The 23,800-nt window shown below is 35.6% G+C and overlaps 1 protein-coding gene across 28 annotated transcripts in view; it reads left to right on the top strand.

Annotated features, from left to right (window-relative positions):
- Nucleotides 1-23,800, top strand: part of LOC126753767 (hemicentin-1-like) — a 297,631-nt gene that overhangs the window by 171,051 nt on the left and 102,780 nt on the right. For 22 of the 28 annotated variants that reach the window (XM_050465453.1, XM_050465449.1, XM_050465462.1 and 19 more), the window contains 2 exons: nt 12,102-12,260; nt 17,797-17,925. The exons of 2 other annotated variants lie outside the window; for them this stretch is intronic. In XM_050465453.1, the coding sequence (XP_050321410.1) occupies nt 12,102-12,260; nt 17,797-17,925 (288 nt within the window). The remainder of the gene's footprint in view (nt 1-12,101; nt 12,261-17,796; nt 17,926-23,800) is intronic. 4 more of the 28 variants (XM_050465454.1, XM_050465442.1, XM_050465451.1 and 1 more) reach the window with 2 other exon arrangements.

Raw genomic sequence — 23,800 nt, 5'->3', positions numbered from 1 at the left:
CAAACTTAAGGTCTTCGGGTCATATTGACCCGATTTAAAAAAAAACTCGGTGTTATTTTTATAAATTAAATACAGATGGAATTATTTATGTTATATATTTATTGAAATAAAAAAGACACAATTTATGACATTTTTTCCTCTTGACAACATGAGAGGCACATAATTTCCGAATGTCTTGGACATATGGGTTTCTTACATTTTTTACAGATTTTCGAAGTTTTGACATCTTTTGATGACGGACATACATTACACCTTTTTCTTTTATTACAACTCTGTGCACTGGAAGTAGCTGTTGTCTCAGTAACACCTGTCTTCACTCGTTGTACTAATTCCAGCGATGCATTTGTCAGAGGAAGAGTTTTCCTACGCTCAATGTGATCATTGACCAACTCCATGCCCAGTTTTTCTAAAAACAGATGTCTTTGTACAGTGCTCTTCTGTTTCCAATCAGGATTGGTATGACAATATAATACGTAAGCATTGAAACATGAGATATCCAACATATTATGAAATATGGCTACAGGCCACCATTTTGTCTAGAAAATCAACAGATCCCTTAGTTGCGTTATAGTCCATGATCATTTTAGGTTTTTTTTTCTCTGAATCATGTATTTCAATCTTATTGTGGTTTGTATTGAGTAAAATTACGTTTTTGTTCTTTTCGGAATAAATGAGACAAGAACCATTTTTGAATTGAATGCAAATGTGGATGAAAACACTAGTTTCTTCGTATCCAAAAGATCTAATTGTATCTGGCCTTTAATTTAGCGTAAAGTTCCAAGAACGGCAAGCTTACAGTCTAAGAGTGTTTCGGCAAATTCATATGATGTAAAAAAATTATCACATGTCAGATTGTAGCCCTGAAAGCCCTCTGTCAGATCTAAAACAACACGCATTCCTTTATTTTTTTCCGGAGCATTTCCTTGAAATTTTCCGGTATAGCATTGAATTGAACGAACATATCTTGTTTCACTGTCACACAAAATCCAAAATTGTATGCCGTATTTACTCGGTTTACATGGAATATATTGAATGAAAGTAGCTGTTCGTCAATTGTGATATTTGCATTCGGATTATAGTACATAGGCAATAGTGTCGCCCATTCATCCCATATATATCTTATAGCTGCTAATTTATCACTCTGTCTCCATGCTTCTCGATCCGAACGTTTATCAAAACGCAAAATGGCGGTAATTTTTTTGAACCGTTTTAGGGACATTGTTGCTCGAAATATAGGTCGTCCAAAAACTTCAGACCACAAGCTGTCGAGGCTTTCATCGTTAGACTTGAAAACGCCAGCAAATATAAGAAGAACTAGATATGCATCTAACTCTATTTCATCCATCGCATCGAATTCATTTCCAAACCGTGAAGATCTTTCCATGTTTGTTTGTTTCAAAACTATAGATTTTATGCGTTTGTTTACAAATAAATCAAAAGCGCTTCTAAATGTATTGATACGATTATAAGCATATCTGGTAATTCCTGGTGTAAGTTTTATTAGGTTTGCGCTGCCCAAATGACCTCTTCCTTCTAATGGGATTTTCGACCACACAAATTCACCATTTTTTGATAACATTTCATTTTCACTAACACTTTTATTGGTCATACTTATATCTTGAAAGAGGTACTTCATCGCTACTACTTCCAATGTTCCAATTTGGTTGAATATTGTCCGTAGGATTTCCATCAGAATTATTCTCTGTTTCACTTATTATTTCATCTTCAGAACTTATATCGTAGTTTATAAATTGAGAAATCATGGAATCACTCAATTTGTGAGCCATTGAAAAAAACAACCGAACGCGACGAGTACAAATAACTAATGAAACAAAATGAAACAAAAAACTGTCAACGCTTGTAAGAGGGCGACGAAAGCAATATGATTCTACCCACTTAGAAACAATATTTCTAAGATTACCATCAACAATTAATCGCTTAGTGACTTGGGTATAATTGATATTCAACAATAATAAATATGTTCTTAGAAGCTGTATGTTTGAATCAAAGCATTGACGTTTAGTATGGTTTCATCAAAGACGGGTATTTCTGACCCAAGGATTCTTTCATATCCTAAGAGCAAAAAAATGCGTATTTCCTTAATTTAGCAGACATCAGCATAAATTCACAATACTAATTTACAATAAATGCATAATTAATAATTGTCACGAAGCCGTTATGAAATCTATTAGATATTACTACTTTTATTATAAATTAAACTTTACATTCGAGGAAGGTTAAACTTAAGGAATAAGACGTTAAGGGGTTACATGAGTTTCTGCGGGTAAAAATTCTTATTTTTCAAAAATTTTTTTCTTATATCAAAAGATAAATAATTTATTAGAATTTATTATTGTTACAAATATACACTTTAGCAAAGAAGTTCTGAAATTTTTGAAAAAAATCTTTTCAAACTCAGCCATTGCGACGCCATTTCCGGTACCCCTCGGAAAAAAGGTGTGCCCGCGTTGGTAGGATAACTCCTTACTGGAACATCTATGGTGAGAAAATACCCATTTTAGTTGAAACCTTAACTTAGAACTTGAACGAAGCAAAAAAGAACTGAAAATTGGATTTTTGGCAGATGCTTAAAAAAAATGAAAATTTCACTGGAAATTTCGCGACATTTGTTTTTAAATAGTTGTAGTCTCCAGATATTGAATATGTATACCTCAGTAACTCTAATTGACTGAAAGTGTCGTGCGATATATTATATATGTTAGTGAAGGTCCAATAGAATATTTCCTGGTAATAATTGGGTTTTGTGGCAAAAATGAATGAAATTATCTGCAAGTTAATATTCCTTCTTACGCTATATGCCCAATATATGTATTTTCAAACATCGAATTGATTTTATATATAGATATCGGTTACCTTGTGAGATATCTTATTGAATGTCGCCATGCATAAAATGGATAAAATCGGTCCAATAAGACTTCCAAAAAGAGAATTAAAAAAAAAAAAATTTAAATAAAAACAAGTAAGGAAGGGCTAAGTTCGGGTGTCACCGAACATTTTATACTCTCGCATGATAAAGTGATAATCGAGATTTCATTATACGTCATTTACATATTTTTCAAATACCGTATTTGTGTAAAGTTTTATTCCGCTATCATCATTGGATCCTAATGTTTATACTCGTATTATACAGAAAAGGCATCAGATGGAATTCAAAATAGCGTTATATTGGAAGAAGGCGTGGTTGTGAACCGATTTCACCCATATTTTGTACATATCATCAGGGTGTTAAGAAAATATTATATACCGAATTTCATTGAAATCGGTTGAGTAGTTCCTGAGATATGGTTTTTGGTCCATAAGTGGGCGACGCCACGCCCATTTTAAATTTTTAAAAACAGCCTGGGTGCAGCTTCCTTCTGCCATTTCTTCCGTAAAATTTTCTGACGTTTTTTGTTAGTCGGTTAACGCACTTTTAGTGATTTTCAACATAACTTGTAACTTGAGTAAAAATTGATATATCATGATGAAACGTGGTACACGTATTCCTTGGCTCCATAAGAAGGTTAAGTTCGAAGATGGGCAAACTCGGCCCACTGCCACGCCCACAAAATGGCGGAAACCGAAACCCTATAAAGTGTCATAACTAAGCCATAAATAAAGAGATTAAAGTGAAATTTGGCACAAAGGATCGCATTAGGGAGGGGCATATTTAGACGCAATTTTTTTGGAAAAGTGGGCGTGGCCCCGCCCTCTACTAAGTTTTTTTTACATATCTCGGAAACTACTATAGCTATGTCAACCAAACTCGACAGAGTCGTTTTCTTCAGGCACTTCCATATACAGTTCAAAAATGGAAGAAAGCGGATAATAATCACGCCCACCTCCCATACAAAGGTTATGTTGAAAATCACTAAAAGTGCGTTAGCCGACTAACAAAAAACGTCAGAAACACTTAATTTTACGGAAGAAATGGCAGAAGGAAGCTGCACCCAGGCTTTTTTTAAAAATTGAAAATGGGCGTGGCCTCGCCCACTTATGGACCAAAAACCATATCTCAGGAACTACTCAACCGATTTCAATGAAATTCGGTATATAATATTTTCTTAACACCCTGATGATATGTACAAAATATGGGTGAAATCGGTTCACAACCACGCCTTCTTCCAATATAACGCTATTTTGAATTCCATCTGATGCCTTTTCTGTATAATACGAGTATGTATATACATACATTAGGATCCAATGATGATAGCGGGATAAAACTTTACAAAAATACGGTATTTGAAAAATATGTAAATGACGTATAATGAAATCTCGATTATCACTTTATCATGCGAGAGTATAAAATGTTTGGTGACACCCGAACTTAGCCCTTCCTTACTTGTTTTTCCTGTTATTATGCATGTGCTCCCGAGAACTGTCACGATAGTGTTTTCCACAAAAGTATTAAATTTTGCAAACCGTAGTTGAGATGAGTTTCTATACTCTCGCAACAAAGTGGCTAAGGAGAGTATTATAGTTTTGTTCACATGACGGTTGTTTGTAAGTCCTAAAACTAAAAGAGTCAGTTATAGGGTTATATATATACCAAAGTGATCAGGGTAATGAGTAGAGTTGAAATCCGGATGTCTGTCTGTCCGTCCGTCCGTGCAAGCTGTAACTTGAGTAAAAATTGAGATATCATGATGAAACTGGGTACACGCGTTTCTTGGCTCCATAAGAAGGTTAAGTTCGAAGATGGGCAAAATCGGCCCACTGCCACGCCCACAAAATGGCGGAAACCGAAAACCGTGTCATAACTAAGCCATAAATAAAGATATTAACCTTAGAACCTTGTTTGAAATTGAATTTCTGGGATTTGGGCAGTTCAATTTGATCTATTTTCCGCGTAGTGATAAACTGTTATTTTAGTTGTAAGTTGACAGAATTTTGGACATATAACTCTTATAATAGGAAAGTAACGGCATTTTATATGGTGTGTACGCTATACGTGACTTGGGTCACTCAGTGCCCATAATATTTCTTCATATAGTTTGTATGAAGAAGCGTAATTTTCTAACGGTTTTGGTGATTATTGTGTATTTCTAATTAGTTTCGCGTAATATTTTCAAGTGAGCAGTTCATTTTTGGTTGTGACGAATATATTTTTTTGAAATGAGTGAAGAATTGGCGATTTATTTAGCCAATTTACGGCGGGAATTGACGAAAGAAGAAGAGGAGAATATTTCAAATTATTTGAATGCTAATGATAGCGATGATGATGATGGTGGAAAAGAACCTAAATTTGGTGGTGACCACGAATCGATACCCAGTGACCAATCGGACTACGGAGATGATAATGCTCAGCCCATTAGTGATCCACGGTTCGAAGAATATATCCATGAGGAGGCTGCTGCAGATAGAGACAATGACGAAAGCAAACTTAATTTGTCAAATTCGGCTATTGAGGGTAATCGTGGAGAAAAATATTGTGGTCAGGGAAGAAACAATACAACTTTATGGTGGTCAATGCCAGGCCAAACTGAAAAACAGCGAACGAAACTGGCATTGGAAATACATAGACAATCAACTTTACTATGCACGGAAAGTTTTGGATCTAAAATCGATGCCTTCATACGCGTTTTTCCAGTGTCTCTTGTTGAAAGTATTTCTCTTCAAACGAATAGGAAAGCTAAAAGAGTAATACAGGCAAATATGCATCAAACAGTTCAAAAAAAAAATAAGATATTGGCAAGACACAAATGCGGATGAATTATATGCTTTTATTGCAATAATTTTATACTCCGGAGCTGAGAAGGCAAACTTAGTTCATGCTAAGGATCTTTTTCACAAAACGAACATGCCCTTTTATAGAGCAGTGATGTCACTGCATCGGTTTGAGCAATTATACCGTTTTATACGCTTTGACGATTCCCGGACTCGCGCTGAGAGACTACGATATGACAAATTGGCGCCTATTCATCATGCCTGGATTATTCTTGGCGATTTTGACGATACCATTTGTCCCAGGTAAAGAATTGACAGTTGATGAGCAGTTACTTTCAACAAGAAACCGATGCAGTTTCCGCCAATACATTCCCTCTAAGCCTTAAAAATATGGCGTAAAAATATTTTGGCTTATTGACGCAAAAACCAACTATCCACTTGCAGGCGAAGTATATTTGGGTGCACAGCCTAATGAACAGCGGTCACTTGGTATTGCGCGCAATCTTGTTATGCGACTCAGCAACCAATATTTGGACAGGGAAGCGAATATTACGATGGACAACTTTTTCACAAGTTATGAACTGGCGGAAGATTTGCTTCTGCGGAATACTACGTTGGTGGGCACAATACGAGGCAATAAGCCACAATTGCCAAAACTATTTACATCCTCTGAAGAGGCAAAAAAAGAGGTGTATTTGAATCTGTGTTTTGTTTTTCAAAACCAATGCAATTAGTAAGCTTTACAACACATTCGAAGAAAAATGTGCTAGTGCTTACAACTGCTCATGCCAGCGAAGATGTAAATCCTATAACAAAAAAACCACAAGTCATACATGATTATAATGAGCATAAAGGTGGTGTTGATACTTTTGACAAAATGCTACGTGGATTTTCTGGCAAAAGAAAAACAAACCACTGGCCCATGGGATTATTTTATAATATGCTGGATATTGCTGGGCTTGCAGCGTTCAAGCTGTTTGATGTTAGTCACCCTATGTGGAACACCAATAAGTCTGAAAAGCGTAAAATATTTTTGAAAGAACTATCTATGGAGCTAGCGCAGAAGCAATTACAAAACCGATGCAAAACAAAAATTAATTCTACAACTAAAATTGCATTGGACTTGATCAATTTCAAACGGTTTCCTGCAGTGGTGAACTCGCGTTCATCAATAAAGGTAAGTTTATTTTATTTCAAAATTAGTTCAGTTTCAAATTTATTCACTATTTTCTTTCTTGAGAAAGGTCAACACTTTGAAACGGCGGTGTGAAACCTGCAAAACTAATAAGATCGATAATAAAACAACAGCAGTTTGTGACCATTGCCTTATTCCGACATGCACCAAACACTATATAAGGACGTGTGAAAAGTGCTATTTTGCAAAATACAATGCCGAAGCTGAAACGGACTCAGACAACGATGAATATGTGGACAACACTCCAAAAACGTCTACACCCTATCAAAATATATGAGAAAGACAGAGAAGTACATATTTCACCCATTTGAGCAGTTCGAAATTAAAACTTTATTTGATTTTCATATTTTTCAAAAAAAATACATTTGTTTCTAGCAATAATCCCAAGTTTCATTAAATTATTTACATAAACATGCGAAATATTGGCATTTCTATAAAAAAAAACGTCTTAAAAGTCTAAATTTCCATACAAAATACATTACTGGGCACTGAGTGCCCAAGTCACGAGATTAAGTTGTACAGCTATGTCACGGTTCTAAGGTTAAAGTGAAATTTGGCACAAAGGATCGCATTAGGGAGGGGCATATTTGGACGTATTTTTTTGGAAAAGTGGGCATGGCCCCGCCCCCTACCAAGTTTTTTGTACATATCTCGGAAACTACTATAGCTTTGTCAACCAAATTCTATAAAGTCGTTTCCTTCAGGCATTTCCATATACAGTTCAAAAATGGAAGAAATCGGATAATAACCTCGCCCACCTCCCATACAAAAGTTATGTTGCAAATCACTAAAAGTGCGTTAACCGACTAACAAAAATCGTCAGAAAATTTTACGGAAGAAATGGCAGAAGGAAGCTGCACCCAGGCTGTTTTTAAAAATTTAAAATGGGCGTGGCGTCGCCCACTTATGGACCAAAAACCATATCTCGGGAACTACTCAACCGATTTCAATGAAATTTGGTATATAATATTTTCTTAACACCCTGATGATATGTACAAAATATGGGTGAATTCGGTTCACAACCACGCCTTCTTCCAATATAACGCTATTTTGAATTCCATCTGATGCCTTCTCTGTATAATATATACATTAGGAACCAATGATGATAGCGGAATAAAACTGTACACAAATACGGTATTTGAAAAATATGTAAATGACTGATAATGAAATCTCGATTATCACTTTATCGTGCGAGGGTATAAAATGTTCGGTGACATCCGAATTTAGCCCTTTCTTACTTGTTGAAAATGTCCCTGTATTCATCAGAAATAGCAATAGTATGTACATATGGCATACCAAATTTTCATAAGCGAAATATTTGAGTTTAGTGTACCCTAAACAGGGTATTTGGCACGAAGTTTTTAACACACATGGGAACGTCGGAGATCCTATAAAGTATATACGTAAATGACCAGGATGACGAGCTTCGTCGATTTAACTATGTCCGCCAATACGTCTATTCGTCTGCCTGTCTGTCAGTCAGCTTTTACGCAAATTAATTCCTCAGTTTGTGAGATATCGATATGAAATTTTCCACACTTCTTTTTTTTACGAAGACGTCGGCATCACCAATGCAAGAAAACTGTACTATATAGCTGAATCATCGGAATAAAGTCTTTGTATGGAAAACCTTTTCATTTTGCGAGATATCTTCAGCAACGAATTTATATCTAAAGCAACAATGCAAACTTTGAAAAAGTTTTTCAAATCGGGTCACTATAGCGTAAAGCTACCATACCAACTGGATGATCGAAATCAAGTTCTGGTAAGGAATCTTTTGTATTGGTGAAAGTCATTCTAGCTTCGCCGCAAGAAAGAAGTTAGCGTTTTTTCTTGTCTTTACTTTGCAATGACAAATGACAGAATGGCCCCGTGAATGTTCCTGTAAAGTTTGGCGGGGACTGATTGTTTTTTTTAGTGTTCTTAATTGAATTAATGATGCGCATACCCATTTAGATTTCTAAACAACAATATTTCAACGATTAGAATGAAGCAGTTAAACGATCGTAGGTATGTAGGTCTCAGGGGATTAAATGTCATATAGTTATTTATTAAGCGTTTTTTTTTAATTTTAAAATTAGTTTAAATTAATTTATATATAAATTTATGCGTAAATTTTATTATATTACGAAATTAATAAGCTCTGTGGTGTCAGCGTATCACAAATAAATTAAAAACTCCGTTGAAACACCTCTATCCATGTAAATAACTGCGTGTTGGCTTTTTTCGTTATTTTTTCATATTCGGCTCACATTGCCATGATATTTTGCTGATTGATCATCTGTTTCCGGGTCGTAAGCATGGTGCCAAGACTCATCGCCAGTAGCAATATGCACCATGACATCGTAGTCAGAAAGCATTGTCTCGTAGACGTTAACGCCACGTAGTTTTTCAAAAAAAATAGTGATTTTGGGACTAGTCGTGCTTTCACTTTTCTTAAGCTCAAATAATCTTTCACTGATTTTCCATATTCAAATGATGGGAGTAAGATATCTGACTATTAATCGTCGATTTTCAAGAACAAATTTTTTTATTTTATTGATGTGTCGATCATCAGTTGATGTTAATAACCGTCCGGGACATAGTTCGTCATCAACGCGTCGACCCTCTCTGAATAATTTGTACTAAACAAAAACACTTGGTCGCGACAAATAATTATCACCGAAGGCTTTTTCCAACATTCTGAATGTATCGGCAACAGAAATATGATTCCGCATACAAAATTTAATGAAACTTATTCGTTGAATAATTTTACTCATCAGAAAAATCGCCGAATGTACTTTATGTGTGTTATTTTGATTTGACATTTGGCACTAATGTCACTGACAGTCGTACCAATCTAGAAAAAAAATATTTTGACGAATGAATTTTCGCTCGAAATTTAAATTAAAAGGTCCTATATTTTGTACTCGCTAGTATGTACACTACGTAAATATATTTGGATTTAGGTTAAAACAAAAGAATAAAAGTAAATGACAGCTCATTAGAAATTGAAAAAAAAAGCTATGAGTTTGTTAGTTATTAGTTCATGTATGTTTAAATAAAGCCCGGCGAAGCGGTCTGGGTATGCTAGTAAAAAATAAGTTTTAACATACTATGTGTAATAAACATGATTGGCGAAACATTTTTATTAACTAAAACTTTCTTTCAATCCATATACATATATTACTAGAGGACCCGTCCACGCTTCACTGTGGCTGATATATAGATAATACTACTACTACCATCTATATGATTTCTATTAGTTGGATTATAACTATTAGTTATTAAGATATAGTATTTTTGTGAAGCAACTTGTGTTAGTTTACAAAAAAATTGATCATAAACCATTTCGTGTTTTAATAAAGCATTGCTTACTGTTGAATTTAGGCTCAGGGAAATCCACCGCTGAAAAGATATTTGCTAAGCTGGAAACAGGCGAAATGAGCACCGAGGACAATGATGCTCTAAAGAGGAGAAAGCTCTGTGCAAAGTGGGTGCCTCGCAAGTTAATAGTCCAACAAAAACAACGAATAACTGATTCAGAGAAGTGTTTGTGTGCTCTTTAATCGTATTTAAACAGAATTCTTGCGTCGGTGTGTGACAATAGAAACATAGCTCCATCATTTCTCACTGGAGTCCAATCGACTGTTATTCTAGTGGACTGCACATGATGAACCGGTTGTCAGGCGTGGAAAGACGAAAAAGTCGGATGGAAAAGTTATGATATCAGTCTTTTGGGATACATCAACGACTGATTACTGAGCCAGTTATAATAAATTGCACTGCGTATTTGGTTCCAGTTGTTTTCTACTATTCCAAATACTTAGCAATTGTATTACTTTTTAGAAAGAATCTGTTTAAAATTGTACGCATATGTATATTCAAATGATTTCTACAAACAAGAATTTTGGAAAAATGCTTATTATTTGAAATATAATTTTTGTGTTTATGAGTTGTATTAAATTTTGACATAAAGAGATAAGAAGTATCATATGTCCTTACCCTGGTTCTAAGCTACCTCTCCACCAATTTTCAGCCAAATCGGTTCAGCCGTTCTTGAGTAATAAATGGTGTAACTAACACAACTTTCTTTTATATATTTTTATTTGGTCAATAAATGTTTAGGAGAAAAATCTTAACTGAAGTTTAATATAAAAATTACCAAATTAAGTAAGTGGAAGGGCGATGTTTGTTATATCGTGCTAAATCATGATGAATTGAAATCAACATTGTAATAACAGTTTGCCTGACTTTAAGGGTTTCAAAACCAAATTTTTAAAATATTAATAAAAATGTCATTATAAATTAAAAATTAAATTAAAAATGTTATAATAGCATGAATCAACGATACTGAAAACAACATTTTTTCGCAAAATATGGGCTTCTTAAAAATAAATTTCGTTTTGGTATTTTAATTTTACTGTTGATGGAGAGTATCGAGAAGATTGCTTTGCCTGACCACGACACTAACACAGCTTTGAAATATACAAATATATTATAAGAATTTAATTTGGATTTGTATTGAGATATCTCTGAATGTCTTAGTTAATGAAATCTGTAATGTACAAGGTGCCTAAAAATATGTCTTCAATTATGAAGTTTTTTACATATATTGATTTTCTTTATATAGTTTTATAAGTTCTAGTAACTATAAGTTCAAGTACATAACATTACGTCACACCATAGTCTTTACAAATTAAACAGCGGAACAGAATTTATACATAAATATTAACTATATGTATATTTACTATTTGCCTTCTCTTCCTTTTTTCCAATTGCAAAATTCTTGTTTTTGCCGTTTGCAAAAAACAACACTCAACAACTATATGAAATGATGGTTCTTGTCTGCGTGGAAAATCCGAATGTCATTAAAATTTACTTGCAATCTAAACTATATAATATAATAATAACAAACGCAAAATGAAAATCATTTCAACTTTCACTGTCGCTGGCCAACAACAACATGCCAACATGACACGCCAATCTGCCCGCTGCCAAATTTTAACATTTCAACGCTGCTGATACTGCTACTGATGGTGCTACATACAAATCACGTGCCTTGTCTAAATCGTCTGTTACATCATGATGTCGTCGACCATGGTGGCTTCGCTGGACAACATAACAATGATTGTGAAAATTATATAACCGGCATGCAACGCTATACAATGCAACATAAACATTACAATTCTGACTGCTTGGTCCATTACTGTTTTATTTGTTTCGGTGTTGTTACGGTATTCGCTTTTCGCGAACGCAGTTCCACCCGATATCCTTGATTATCCCACCAGCACGGATATGGTGATACGAGAGGGCGCTAACGTAACACTGAAATGTGCAGCAGTTGGCTCACCAACACCGACCATAACATGGCGACGTGAAGGTGGCGAGCCCATACCGCTGCCCAACAATACCGAAGGTGAGTAAAGTAAATAAATATGTATTTTAGTACAGCTATACCAAGACGAGCTTTCTCTAAAATTCACCATTTCAATGAACATTTGTTGGTTGAGAAATATTTTAAATATTGATAGACGACAACATCAGTTAAAACAAACTGGTGCTTAATATTTAACTTCAATATGGCAACAGCTTGGACCTCTCTTTGCCCTTTGAAACAATAAAGCTTTCTATTCAATAATAGTTTGTATTTTACGTTTCAAAAATTTGGTTTCTTAAAATCAACTTTAGTTATGGTGCTTTACTTATCATCATAAATCAGCCAATTTCAACTTCCCAATCCACAGTTATTGCATGCTTTCAGTGTCCAATTAGGATATATAACATATAGTAAAAGAAAATCATTATTCAAAATGGCAAAAAATAGTTGTTTTTAATTTAAGTTCCGCATGAAGCCTATTTGTCGAAACATACTTTCACTAGGCTATTTTGAAAGACCATTTGATCCTTGGTCAAACTACGTCAAGCCAAAAATCAACGTTATGTTGACAGTTTTTTTTTATTATCAAGGTGTTGGACACTCCACCACCGTATTCGTCTGATTTAGCTCCATGTGACTTCTAGCTATTCAAACTCAAATGACCGCTCCGGGAAACCGATTTAAGTCATCTAAAGACACTAAACACGCGATGAAAGCTTTTCCGAAAATTTACTTTAACAACTCTTTCGAGGATTAGAAAAAATTGGTACAAGTGTGTTGGGGCTAAAAATGATTTCTTTGAGGGGAGGACCTAGATTTTGAAGAATAAATTAAGAATTTTAAATTGTGAGCAATGTCTTACTATTTTTTGCTCATAGTGGTGTGGCTCTTGTAATTTGTTTTTCGCGCTGTGTGGGATTCGCTAGAATCTCCGGGAGCCTGAAAAGTAGATTTTAATCCAACCACGCTATATTTAACGCACAAAGTGATTACTGCCTGTACTTGATTAGTCTGAGGAAAAATTTCACTCCTAGGAAAGCTTGTGAAAATTGACAATACCAGTTTTTTACCAATAGGGATGATGATTTCTATGTTGGTGGCATTATGAAAATCACCTTTAAAATGGCAACAAGTTACCAAACGTTACATTAGGTACTTTCACCAAAATAAAAACATACTAAATAAACTAAATTAAACCTTCAGTATAATATTAAAAAATGGATTTCATTTTACTAAACCTTTTATTTATATCTCTATTTTCTGTGTTAAGAATTGGTACATATTCCTGTGATTCAGAAATGGTTGACTTTTCCTTACATAGAGAACAGTTTCCAGTTATAACACATAAAATAAGATCTAATTTTTTCATAATTCAAACAAACGTTAAAATTGTGAAATACTTAGTTGGATTAACCACTAATTTGAGAGCCTGCTGAAAGTGATTTTGACAGTAAATAGAGAAAGTAATATTGAAATTCTATTTAAACACATTAGATTAATATTTTTTAAATGAAAATGCGGGCAATAAAAATTGAGTATCCAAATTCAAAGTTATAAGTGTCAACTTGTCATTTGAATATAAAGCAAATTTCATATTGAAATTAGCGTTAAGTTCAGCATTTTTCATTTCGCTGACATTTGGTTCAAATTACATCGTTGTTGGCATTAAAATAACGAAAATGTGGTTAAAAGGGTGTCATTGTGTAAATATTATTTTAGTTTTACTTTACGCGTTCTCAGTGACAACCCTTACACAGTTAATTTTACATATTTAATTTAGCAGGCATTCTAGTTTGAAAATTAAAATATTATACCTATTTCATATTCCAATGGTCTCGATATTCAAAATTTTATCTTAAAGAATTTTTAAAATTAAAATTATTTTTAAAGTTTTATTCGTTTTAGTATCGAAATAACTTGAATGGTTTTGTCTTCACTTTAAAATGAAATAATAAAAATAAATTCTTAGCCATAAAATGAATCTACTTTTATAACATGATATGTTTTTTAACTTCGCATGTCTAATAAACTTCCTTTAGAAATATTTTCATTATTTGCGTAACTTCCCTATACAAAGCTTTTGAAAGTAGTTTCAATCCTAGAAAAAAAAAACTTCTTACAAAAAAGTATTGTTGTTAAAAACCTTCAGATCTGTAACACATTTCTCAGATGGTGCATTATCCTAAGGGTATTAATAGAGAGATTAAGAAAAAGATTAATAGAAACAAGATACAAGGATACGGCTTATAACTTTTTATAGAAATACTACCCTGTACCCGAAGACCATTATAAACAGATTTTATATAAATGCAAAAAAATCATTGCTGTCATTATAAAAGGTGATCCATTTCGAAATTCCTTACTTTTTTAAAAAGACAAACAAACTTTAAGTTTAGTATCATTTGAAAAAATATTCTTTAGAATTTAATTTTTGAAGATTATCCTTTGAAATGTTGGCCGAAGCTACGTCTCAGATGGTTCATCCGTTGATTCCAATTTTCGATGACTCATTCGAGCACTTCGACTGGTAACTGGAACGAATGACACATGTGATGTTTTGCTTCAAGGCGTGAATTAAAGCAGCATTGTCCGCTTAGACTTAAGGTTATCCAGAGGAAACGGTCTAACGGCGCGATATCACACAATCAATGGGCCCAATCGACCCGCCAAAGACGTGAAATTATCTGCGCACCGAAGTGTTCTCTCAGTAAATCTATTGAATGGTGCGATGTTGGGAAGTGGCGTTGTCTTGTTGAAATCAAAATGTCGCTAAGATCACAAGCTTCAATTTCAGGCATCAAATAGTCGGATATCATGGCGCGATAAAGGTCATCCTTGCCGGTTACGTTCACACCGGTACCATTTTTGAAGAAATATGGACCGATGAATCCACCGGCCCACAAACTACACCAAACCGTTGATTTCTCTGAATGAAATGGCTGCTGTTGAATTCCCTTTAAGTTGTTCTTCGTTCCAAATTCGGCAATTTTGCTGGTTTAAATACTCATGGAGTCAGAAATGGGCCTAATTGCTGGGCAAAATTTGTTTCGAAAACATCGTATCCTCTTTGAACCTTTTAAGTTTCAATGCTTGTACAGTCTGTATTTTGTACGCTTTCAGTTCAAGATCTCGACGTAAATTGCGCCTAGTTCGAGTTCGAGTTGCTGAGAACGGCGGCGAATCGACCTTTCACGGTCTTAGTGTACAGTCTCAGCTATGTCTGCTACATTTTCATCCCTTTGCGCTGGGCGTGATCTATTCTATTGAATATTATCCAATAATAAATGCTGCGTCTTAAGATGGGTGATTGTGTTGGAAATGGTACGCTCAGTAGGCCGATTATATAGACCATAAGTTGAGCTAAGCGCGTGAAACACATTCTTCTTCGTGAAATTTCGTAATAAAGTTGTACGATTTGTTAACGTTGTTCAGGGATAAGCCTTTTCACGAAGAAATGTCAAACAATAGTGAACAAAACTAACATGACATCTGTGAAAAAAGGATATTGAAAAAAAGTCACCCGTTATTAAGAAAAAAAAGCCATATACATATTTTGCATCAATGAGCGTGTCTATTGTAAAATTTCAGTAATTTAAATATTATGAAACTACGCATTGCAACCAAACTCGACAAAATCATAAAGCTATTTATTTCAAAACAATGTAAGTATGTTTAGCTCAGGATTACAAACGCAAATATCAAATTTTCACAGGACAATCGTTTCGGATAAGCTCATTGTATTCTGCAGTAAATTGCGCGTCTTTTCATTGAAATTTGTGTAATTTGTTTACCAATGAAAGGAACATGAATAATGATGAAATGATTTCAACTATTTTGAAATTGGAAATGAATTAGCAGAGAAACTACAAACGCCATTAGCAAAACGTCTCCGCATTTTTATTGGATGCATATTTATGAGGTAAGTTTTGCAAGGATGTGCACCCCAATTGCATAGAAATTACCCTTCATACAATATGACTGCAAACGAAATTAATTTTTAATCTTAGTTAAAAAAGTTCTATGAATATTGAAACAGGTTTTGATAGTTTCAGCTAGCATTCAATTTCAAATGCATCTAGTGAATATATATTAAATTTAATTAAGGTCTGAAGGAACTTATTTCAAACCAATAAGTTAATATATTTTGTATTTCTATCCAATCAATTGAGAATTTGGAAAAATGTACATATATGAAAATAGAAAGTACCTCATTAGTACCTGTAGTTAATAGTCTAATTAAGGAATGTGTACAAAAGAATTAAAGCTATAACTTAATTGTAACTGTAGTTAATAGTCTAATAAAGGAATTTGTACAAAAGAATTAAAGCTATAACTTAATTGTTATTCGAACCTCATCATAGTCTGGCAATGGAACATCTATTCTATCGTCATCGATTGTGGAATGGAGTACGCAATCTCCAAACGTTACACCTTCACTGACGTTCAGCAGGCTGGAGAAGTCTTCCTTCCATAATTTAATATGCTCTCAACATCAGTCACTAAATCACCCTTTTGGATCCTACAAGAGTATGATCCGGTCTTGAAAACTTCCGATAGTTGCCCTATCGTTTCGTAGAACTTTCGAGCAATAGCCCTGTCGGCCAACATCTCAAGCTCTTCATACTTATGCATTTCTGCCTATTTCTTTGTTTGTCTGCATATGCGTCTCGCTCCTCTCTTCAACTCTCGGTATTTATCCCACTACTCTCGTGTTGTGGTTGATCATAATATTGCGAGGAAAGCTGTCTATCTGATTTCGCTTCACTGCGACACAATAGTCCTTTTCGTTCCAGCTATTATTTGCTGATAAGCGCTCATAAAACGCATTTTTGGTTATATCATACTTCTTTTCCATCGGAGCGTGGGCGAAAAATTTTGCTCTCACACGGTTTGTGGCTTTCTCCCACCTCAAGCCGTTCACCAAATTTGCGCTCCGTTATATGTCCGCTATAGTAAAAGTCACAAAGACCTACTCGTATCCGTCCTTGTCCCGTCCATTGCATTTCTTGAGCGGCGATGATGTCAACCTTTATTCTTACGCGGACATCAACCGCCTTCCCCATTTAGAGACCGGACATTTCAGGTATATGCCCTTAAATCATTTTTTTATAACTGGGATTGGCTAGGCTAGTAATATAAAGTTTAGTATACATTCATGGCCGACGCCAGGTGGCAGCCGCACTTTTGGTAAGCAGACACTGCAATTAGACTTCAGCAAACCCTTAAACCGAATTTGCCAAGGTGGCTCTGCTGAAGCTTCCTCTCGGTCTCACATGTGTTAGCTATAGCATCTTACACAAGAGTTACACACTTTTCCAGGCTGCACGGCGAGGATGCATTAGTAGGAATTAGGTATAGTCCTACAACTGTAATTGCTTCTATAGAAGCATAACCATATCCCATTAATTTAATAAAAAATCGAGCTAATAATAGGTACTTAAAATTTTCTATCTCCACAAAATCTCACTAATTATTTATCTTCTATAAATATACATTTAATATACCTTGCTTCTGAACTTAAAATTATTTTATGTTATGTTTTTAAAACACCTATTCTCTTCTTCTATATTTCCAGTCATCGCCTACAATGGCTCTTATCTGACGATTACTAAAGTCCAACGCCTTAATATGGGTGCATATTTATGCATCGCCTCGAATGGCATTCCGCCAACGGTCAGCAAGCGCGTAATGCTGATTGTGCACTGTAAGTATATCACTAAATTAAATTAGCATCGGAGACTTCAGCGGTAAACACAGGCAAATTGGTGGAGGTAGGCCATTGCCGAATAATTTCTCCATTTCTTTTGTTTACTGCAAATGATGTGTTGTCGCGGGATTTAGAGCCATCCGTAAATAAGTTCCATCCATTTTGGCTGTAAAAGTGCTTTACTTTCGCATAAATTGCTCTGTATTTCTCTTGTGGTGTATTTGTTTTGGAATTGGAGCGTTTTAATTGTGTGAGGAATTTGTTGTTATCATTCACTGTGAGGCAGGATAGTGGATACTCTAGAGCTTTGAAGTATGCAGTATCTGAAAGGTGTTCCAAAAATTTCAGTGGTCGACTGATTGCTGGCAGAATCTTGGCTCCCGTTTTTCTTGACATCGCTTTTTTTACGTCTCTTTTTAAGATTGTTTTGGAGTAAATAGCGGTTTAGGGAGTAAGCGACGGCGGCTTTATCGATTGTTCTTTCAGCGATTATGACCAGCCAGTTTCTGCAAAAAGGGTTTCTGGGGTGTCGCGGCGAAGATCATCTTGCAGCACGCCGTATTGCTGCGTGATAAGGCGTGGATATTTTGTTGATTGCAGATGGACGGTTTCCATAAGTGGTAGTGCGTATTCAACCTTGGGGAAGTAAGGCTCTGGTAGCGTTTAAACAAGTGGCCGGGTGAATATGGCTTTTTGCTATTGGATGTTGAATATTTTATTATATTTAATCTTGTCTGAATGATCTCTAACATATTTACAATGTGATTTAAGAGAAAGCTATATTTAAGAATCTATTATTAATCCCTAAAACTTTAAGTTCAAACATTATAGTAACTAATAGGCGTGAGTTTTGTAGTACAGAGGTTGGTTAGATTAGAGCAGTTCTTTTTGAAACGTGTGTAAAATTTTGTTTTTTCTATTGATATTGTGGTACGGTAGTCGGGACCATGAAGTTAACTCTGCTAGGACATTTTCGAAATTGAGTGACTTGATCTAGATTGTTACTTTATGAAGACACACACATCATCGGCGTAGGAAGCGACGCGTTGGATGCCGCGGATATTTGTGAACATTCTGAAACTATTTCATCAAACGCGATTATGAAAAGAAATGCAGATAAAGAATTGAACCTTGCGAGTGCCATTATCAAAAGGAACACTGTTGGACAGAAATCGTTTATTTTGACTCTACACTTTCTATGCTGGAGAAAATTACAACAAATTTTTGTTTTGCCACCTTTGGCGTCGAGTTGTTTCAAGCTGTGTACATGCCGATTCTATCGAATGCTTTGAAAGTCTATCGCTATTAATAAGACACGTGGTTTTGGAGGATAAACCGGTGAAATAGCGGAGTCTAGATGTAAGGAGTGTGCATCCATGGTATAAATCCCTTTCTGCTGCGTGCAACGATTAGGGCTTATAAAGGTTTTCACTTCAGCATACACCATAAGCGATTGTATGTATTTTCTAATAATTTCCAAGAGACATGATAGGAACGAGTGGTCTATAACTGTTGCCATAGATCTGAAGGGGTTTTATTGTTGGGTTTGCAATGTTGGAACAATACATGCAGTTTTCTCAAATTGGCCAGGTAGGGGCCACTATCAAAAATGATTACTGAAGCGAGTAGTCTACTCTGACAGGTTTGGCAGGTTTTTGAATTATGGGATTTGTAATCTTGTCAGGCCTGGTGAACTTCCTTTGACGAGAAGGCAAATTCGAGTTCTGATGCGAGGATTTTGGACTCTGTTGCTGTACGATTGATAAAGGAGTAGAATTGGTATGGTTCTTGGTTTAGTCGTCTTGCACTTTTTAAGTTGCGGAAGAGAAGTCATTTCCCAGAAAAAAGGATGTATCGGAGGAGAAGGGAACACGAAACCGAGTGGTGCATGCTTGTGGGTTGAAAGAAGTGGTCTAGCGGAATTAATGTGCGTAAAGGACAGCATTTGTGTAGAGAACGAGTAAGTATTCGTGGCAGAACCCCACTTGTTTTTGGGTTTGTGTTGGGTTTGTGTCAGGTGAGTTCTTCAAATGCTTTGCGCTTTGCTATGGTGGCGTTTCGCGCGCGCTTGGTGTGCGTTTATTTTTATCTCAGCAAATTTTCCATTGAGCGGGCAACGGTTATGTTAGTGCCACAAGTTCTTGGTAACTTGGAGTATTTATTGGTTCGGAAGAGCTCCACCAAGAACAGTTTTTATTGGATCTATTTGGTTTCGTTTGTAAGATATGGTGAGGTGAGCTGCTGATGTATAACTCTGGAATTTTAGCAATTCTTGGTTTTGTATGTTATTGGAGGAAGCTGCACTGATTTCTTCGCACATTTGACCAGGCTCTTCCAGTCGTTAGTTAGTTTGCAAACCTTTAGGTGTGAATTTTGCCAGAAGTTGGTTTTAGACTGAGGTTATTTAGGTGAGATAGAAGTGAGGATGCGCGCTTCCGTCTGTGGAGTGAAACTTTCCACTGGCAATTTGAGGCTAGAGTTGCCTGGAACAAAGTGTCCTTTATGAAAAGGTGGTGTGAGGAGAGTCGAAAAAGTACAAGATTTGAGCACCATTATTTAGTGATATAAAATTGGATGAGATTAACGCGTCTTCTGTTTTGTCCTCTAGGTTGTGTAATCAGATCCCCAGATAGTGCTCCAGGCATTGGGAGTCGCCTCCAATGATGCATTGCGTACTGAATTGGTTTAGAAGTAGTGAAATATCAGATTTAAGAAAAAAAGTATCTTTGGGAGAATGTATATGCACAAACAACCACTATTGAAGTTGTTGTATTGATGTCGATCGCTAGTGCTGTTTAGAAACTTGTTTAAATAGTTTAGTATTAGCTTGTGTTGAATATTATTCCTTTTGACTTATATTTATTCCTTGCTTTTTACCTGATCTATGAGGTAGATTGTGAAAATGCCTATATATGTATTTTTTGGGGAGTGAGCAGTTTGTACGGTTTTGGGGTAAGTGAGTTTCGGTTAAGAGAAATGATGGATGGGGAATATTATTTAATCAAGTTTACCAAGTTCGTGATAGTTATTGAGGTAACCATTCTATATTCCATTTACAAGAAATTATTTCTTGCTGATGAATATGTAGAATGATATATGAGTAAAACAAAGTGATGAGAGGGCGATTATAATATAAGCACGCATGTAACTGCGCGACACTCTTCGAGCTTAGAGGCGCGTATGCAGTGAGAGATGCATTACATTTCAGTCACTGTTATGATCGAAAAAAGCAACGCTCTTTGGCTCAACTTGTACTGGGTCGGTGTTGAGCGTGAACCACCACAGTCGTTATTTCTGGGCGAGTATAATTTGTTGCGAAGTGGGGTTGATTGCTGAAAAAAGGTGGTGAAGAGAAGGAGATGGTCAGAAGTAGAATTAAGGTGAATTGGTGATTGATTTTGTTGTTTGTTGGCGTGGTCATTGCTGAAGCCCATAAATGGGCGATAGATTTGGTTGTGAAGCTAGTGTTGGTTAATGTGTATTGAAGAGAGGTGCAAATTTTTTTGAAGCTTGAAAGTGGGTGTTTTGTTTTGTGGCGTCGTTTTCGGAAGGTTTTGATGTTATGGAGGCTGAAGTGGGAATGTTGGAGTGGATTTATTGCAGGTAGAGAAATTATTGTTGAAAAGGGTGTAAAAGAAGAGAGTGGAGGAATTGCTGAGATCTGTATTTAATTGCTGCTTCACATGCCCGCATTTGTCGATGGTTTTTATTTTAAATTTCTTACCTATATAAGCTTTGGGACAAGTACACTTGCAGAGAGGAAGGTGATGCCTGAGCAATTCACACACATGGTTCTTGAGCATTTAGCTATCCTCATTGAGGAGAACTGCAGTTGACATGTAAGAAGGCCTTTACGCTTTATTAGCGTATCCGGCGAGCTTTGACAGGTTTTGCAGCGGCGCATCGGATTGGGATAGTAAGAGGACGGACTGAAATTTTCGCGGAGCATCAATTTCCTCAGGTGGTAGCTTGTAGGCATCAAAAGTGAGGAGACGTGCACCTGTTGGGACCTCAAGCATCAAGCTTCTTCTGGAATTTATACCATAATCTTCAGGCATTCTTATTAGTGTTTCTTTTTTCAGGCAAATGGTTAAGAAATGGCGAGAAAATCGTGCCTTTGCAGGTTATAGGGTGTTTATGGTAATTGGCTGAAATTTTGCAGATGATAAAGAAGATGTTACTCGTGTTTGTGAATTTTCAGCAGTTTTTATTTTTCACTAGTAAGAAGACTTCCCGTCGCGCAATTTAAATGGTTTAACATCTTTGCTAATACTAAAATTTTTTACCCCCAAGCAAAAAAAACGTGACGTGGTTTTTCTTCTAATGGCAAATTGTTTTTTCTTTTTTTTATGAGACTAGGAAAAAGTAGGGCAAACCTATTTTTTTTTTAAAAGGGGGAATTTTTGAACCCCTTTCTAAACCCTTTTTTTTAACTTTTTTAAGATATCATGATGCAGGAGCGTCACAATAACAAAGGGAAACAAAAACGACAAACAAGCGAATCTAACCAAAAAAGTGAACCCCCCTCAGAGGTTGGGTGGGTGCCCGTTATTTCCCATAAAAGGCAATTTTTTCCACTTGACTATAAAGTTTTCTAAGTTTTCCCCATTAAAATAAACAAAATTTTCAAAGGGTTTTTCGAAAAATTTTTTATAAATACCAATAAACGGATAAGATTTGAAAATTTTAAAGGATTTATAAATCTTTCCTGAAAAATTAGTTAAATCGGGTCTAAATTTTTTCATACTCAATATCCCATAAAATTTTTTCGAACACCGGCAATTATAAATTATTCAAATTTCTGTGCAAAAGACTGAAAAATAAAAGGAATAATATGTAATTCAAAAAAAAATAATGGAAAAGTAAACATCTCCCTCCCTATCATAATAAAACATTACCCGTTAAAAATGTAGTATACATATTTAATATTTTAGATTCCTGGGGAATTTCCCATTAAATTTTTGCATTTAAAGGGTTTGGTTAAATTGCCTAAAAACCAATGATCTTCCCAATTTTTTTTTTGGGTACCGGGATTTAGTTACTAGGTTCATGACGGGGATTCATCCTTGGGTCCTGCCTGCCAATTTTTTTCGAACAAAAAAATCCTTTTTTCCGGGTTCCCAAAAAAACACGCCGTTAATTCTATTTTTTGTGGTGGTGGGAAATACTGCTAATGATCTGTAACACCTCGCGTTATTAAGATAATGTCCCGCCCCTCCCTCTATAACTTTTGGTATTCCGGCCCTGCCGGGCTTTTTTTATCCTTCTAATCCCAAGGGTTTGTCCGGGGTTGATGGGGAAAATCCGCACCCGTTGTTGGATCTATTAAAGATTTAGAACGTTTTGGGAAAAGTTGGGGAATGTCCAGGGTTTAAAAACGCCCTTTTTGGGTGTTGTAAAACTCATTCCAGCAATCTTGAACGTTCCGGGGCCGGAAGTTTTATGGTCCCGGGGGGGTTTCATTTGCAGTTTTTCTCCGGATTGTTCGGGAGGTTTTCCCTTCTACAAAATACAGGGCATTCAGCCTGGAAAGTGCACACCTAGTTCTTTTTAAAAAGGGCCCGGGTTGTTGAGTCTGTTTAACTTTACCCTGGGAAATTTTGAAAATGGCCAAATATCCCGCTTGGGGCCCTTTTTCACAAACGCTAAAAATCTCCCCCTTAAAAAATTTAATCTCAAATTTCGGTTTAAAAAACTGTTAAGGGTTCAGATAAAAAAAAAAATATATCGTATGGCACAGAGCCCCTTTTCATATATGTCATTTATATTTTTTTTTTCGTTTTTAGGCATTCTGAAAATGTAGCTCCCGGGTTCAAAATTGATCTCCTGGGGGAAAAGAAGGAAAAAAATATTGATATTTTTCCTTCTTTTT

The sequence above is a fragment of the Bactrocera neohumeralis genome, chromosome 3 (genome assembly GCF_024586455.1).
Source record: "Bactrocera neohumeralis isolate Rockhampton chromosome 3, APGP_CSIRO_Bneo_wtdbg2-racon-allhic-juicebox.fasta_v2, whole genome shotgun sequence".
NCBI classification, from domain to species: domain Eukaryota; kingdom Metazoa; phylum Arthropoda; class Insecta; order Diptera; family Tephritidae; genus Bactrocera; species Bactrocera neohumeralis.
This window is presented reverse-complemented; position numbering and strand designations above follow the sequence as displayed.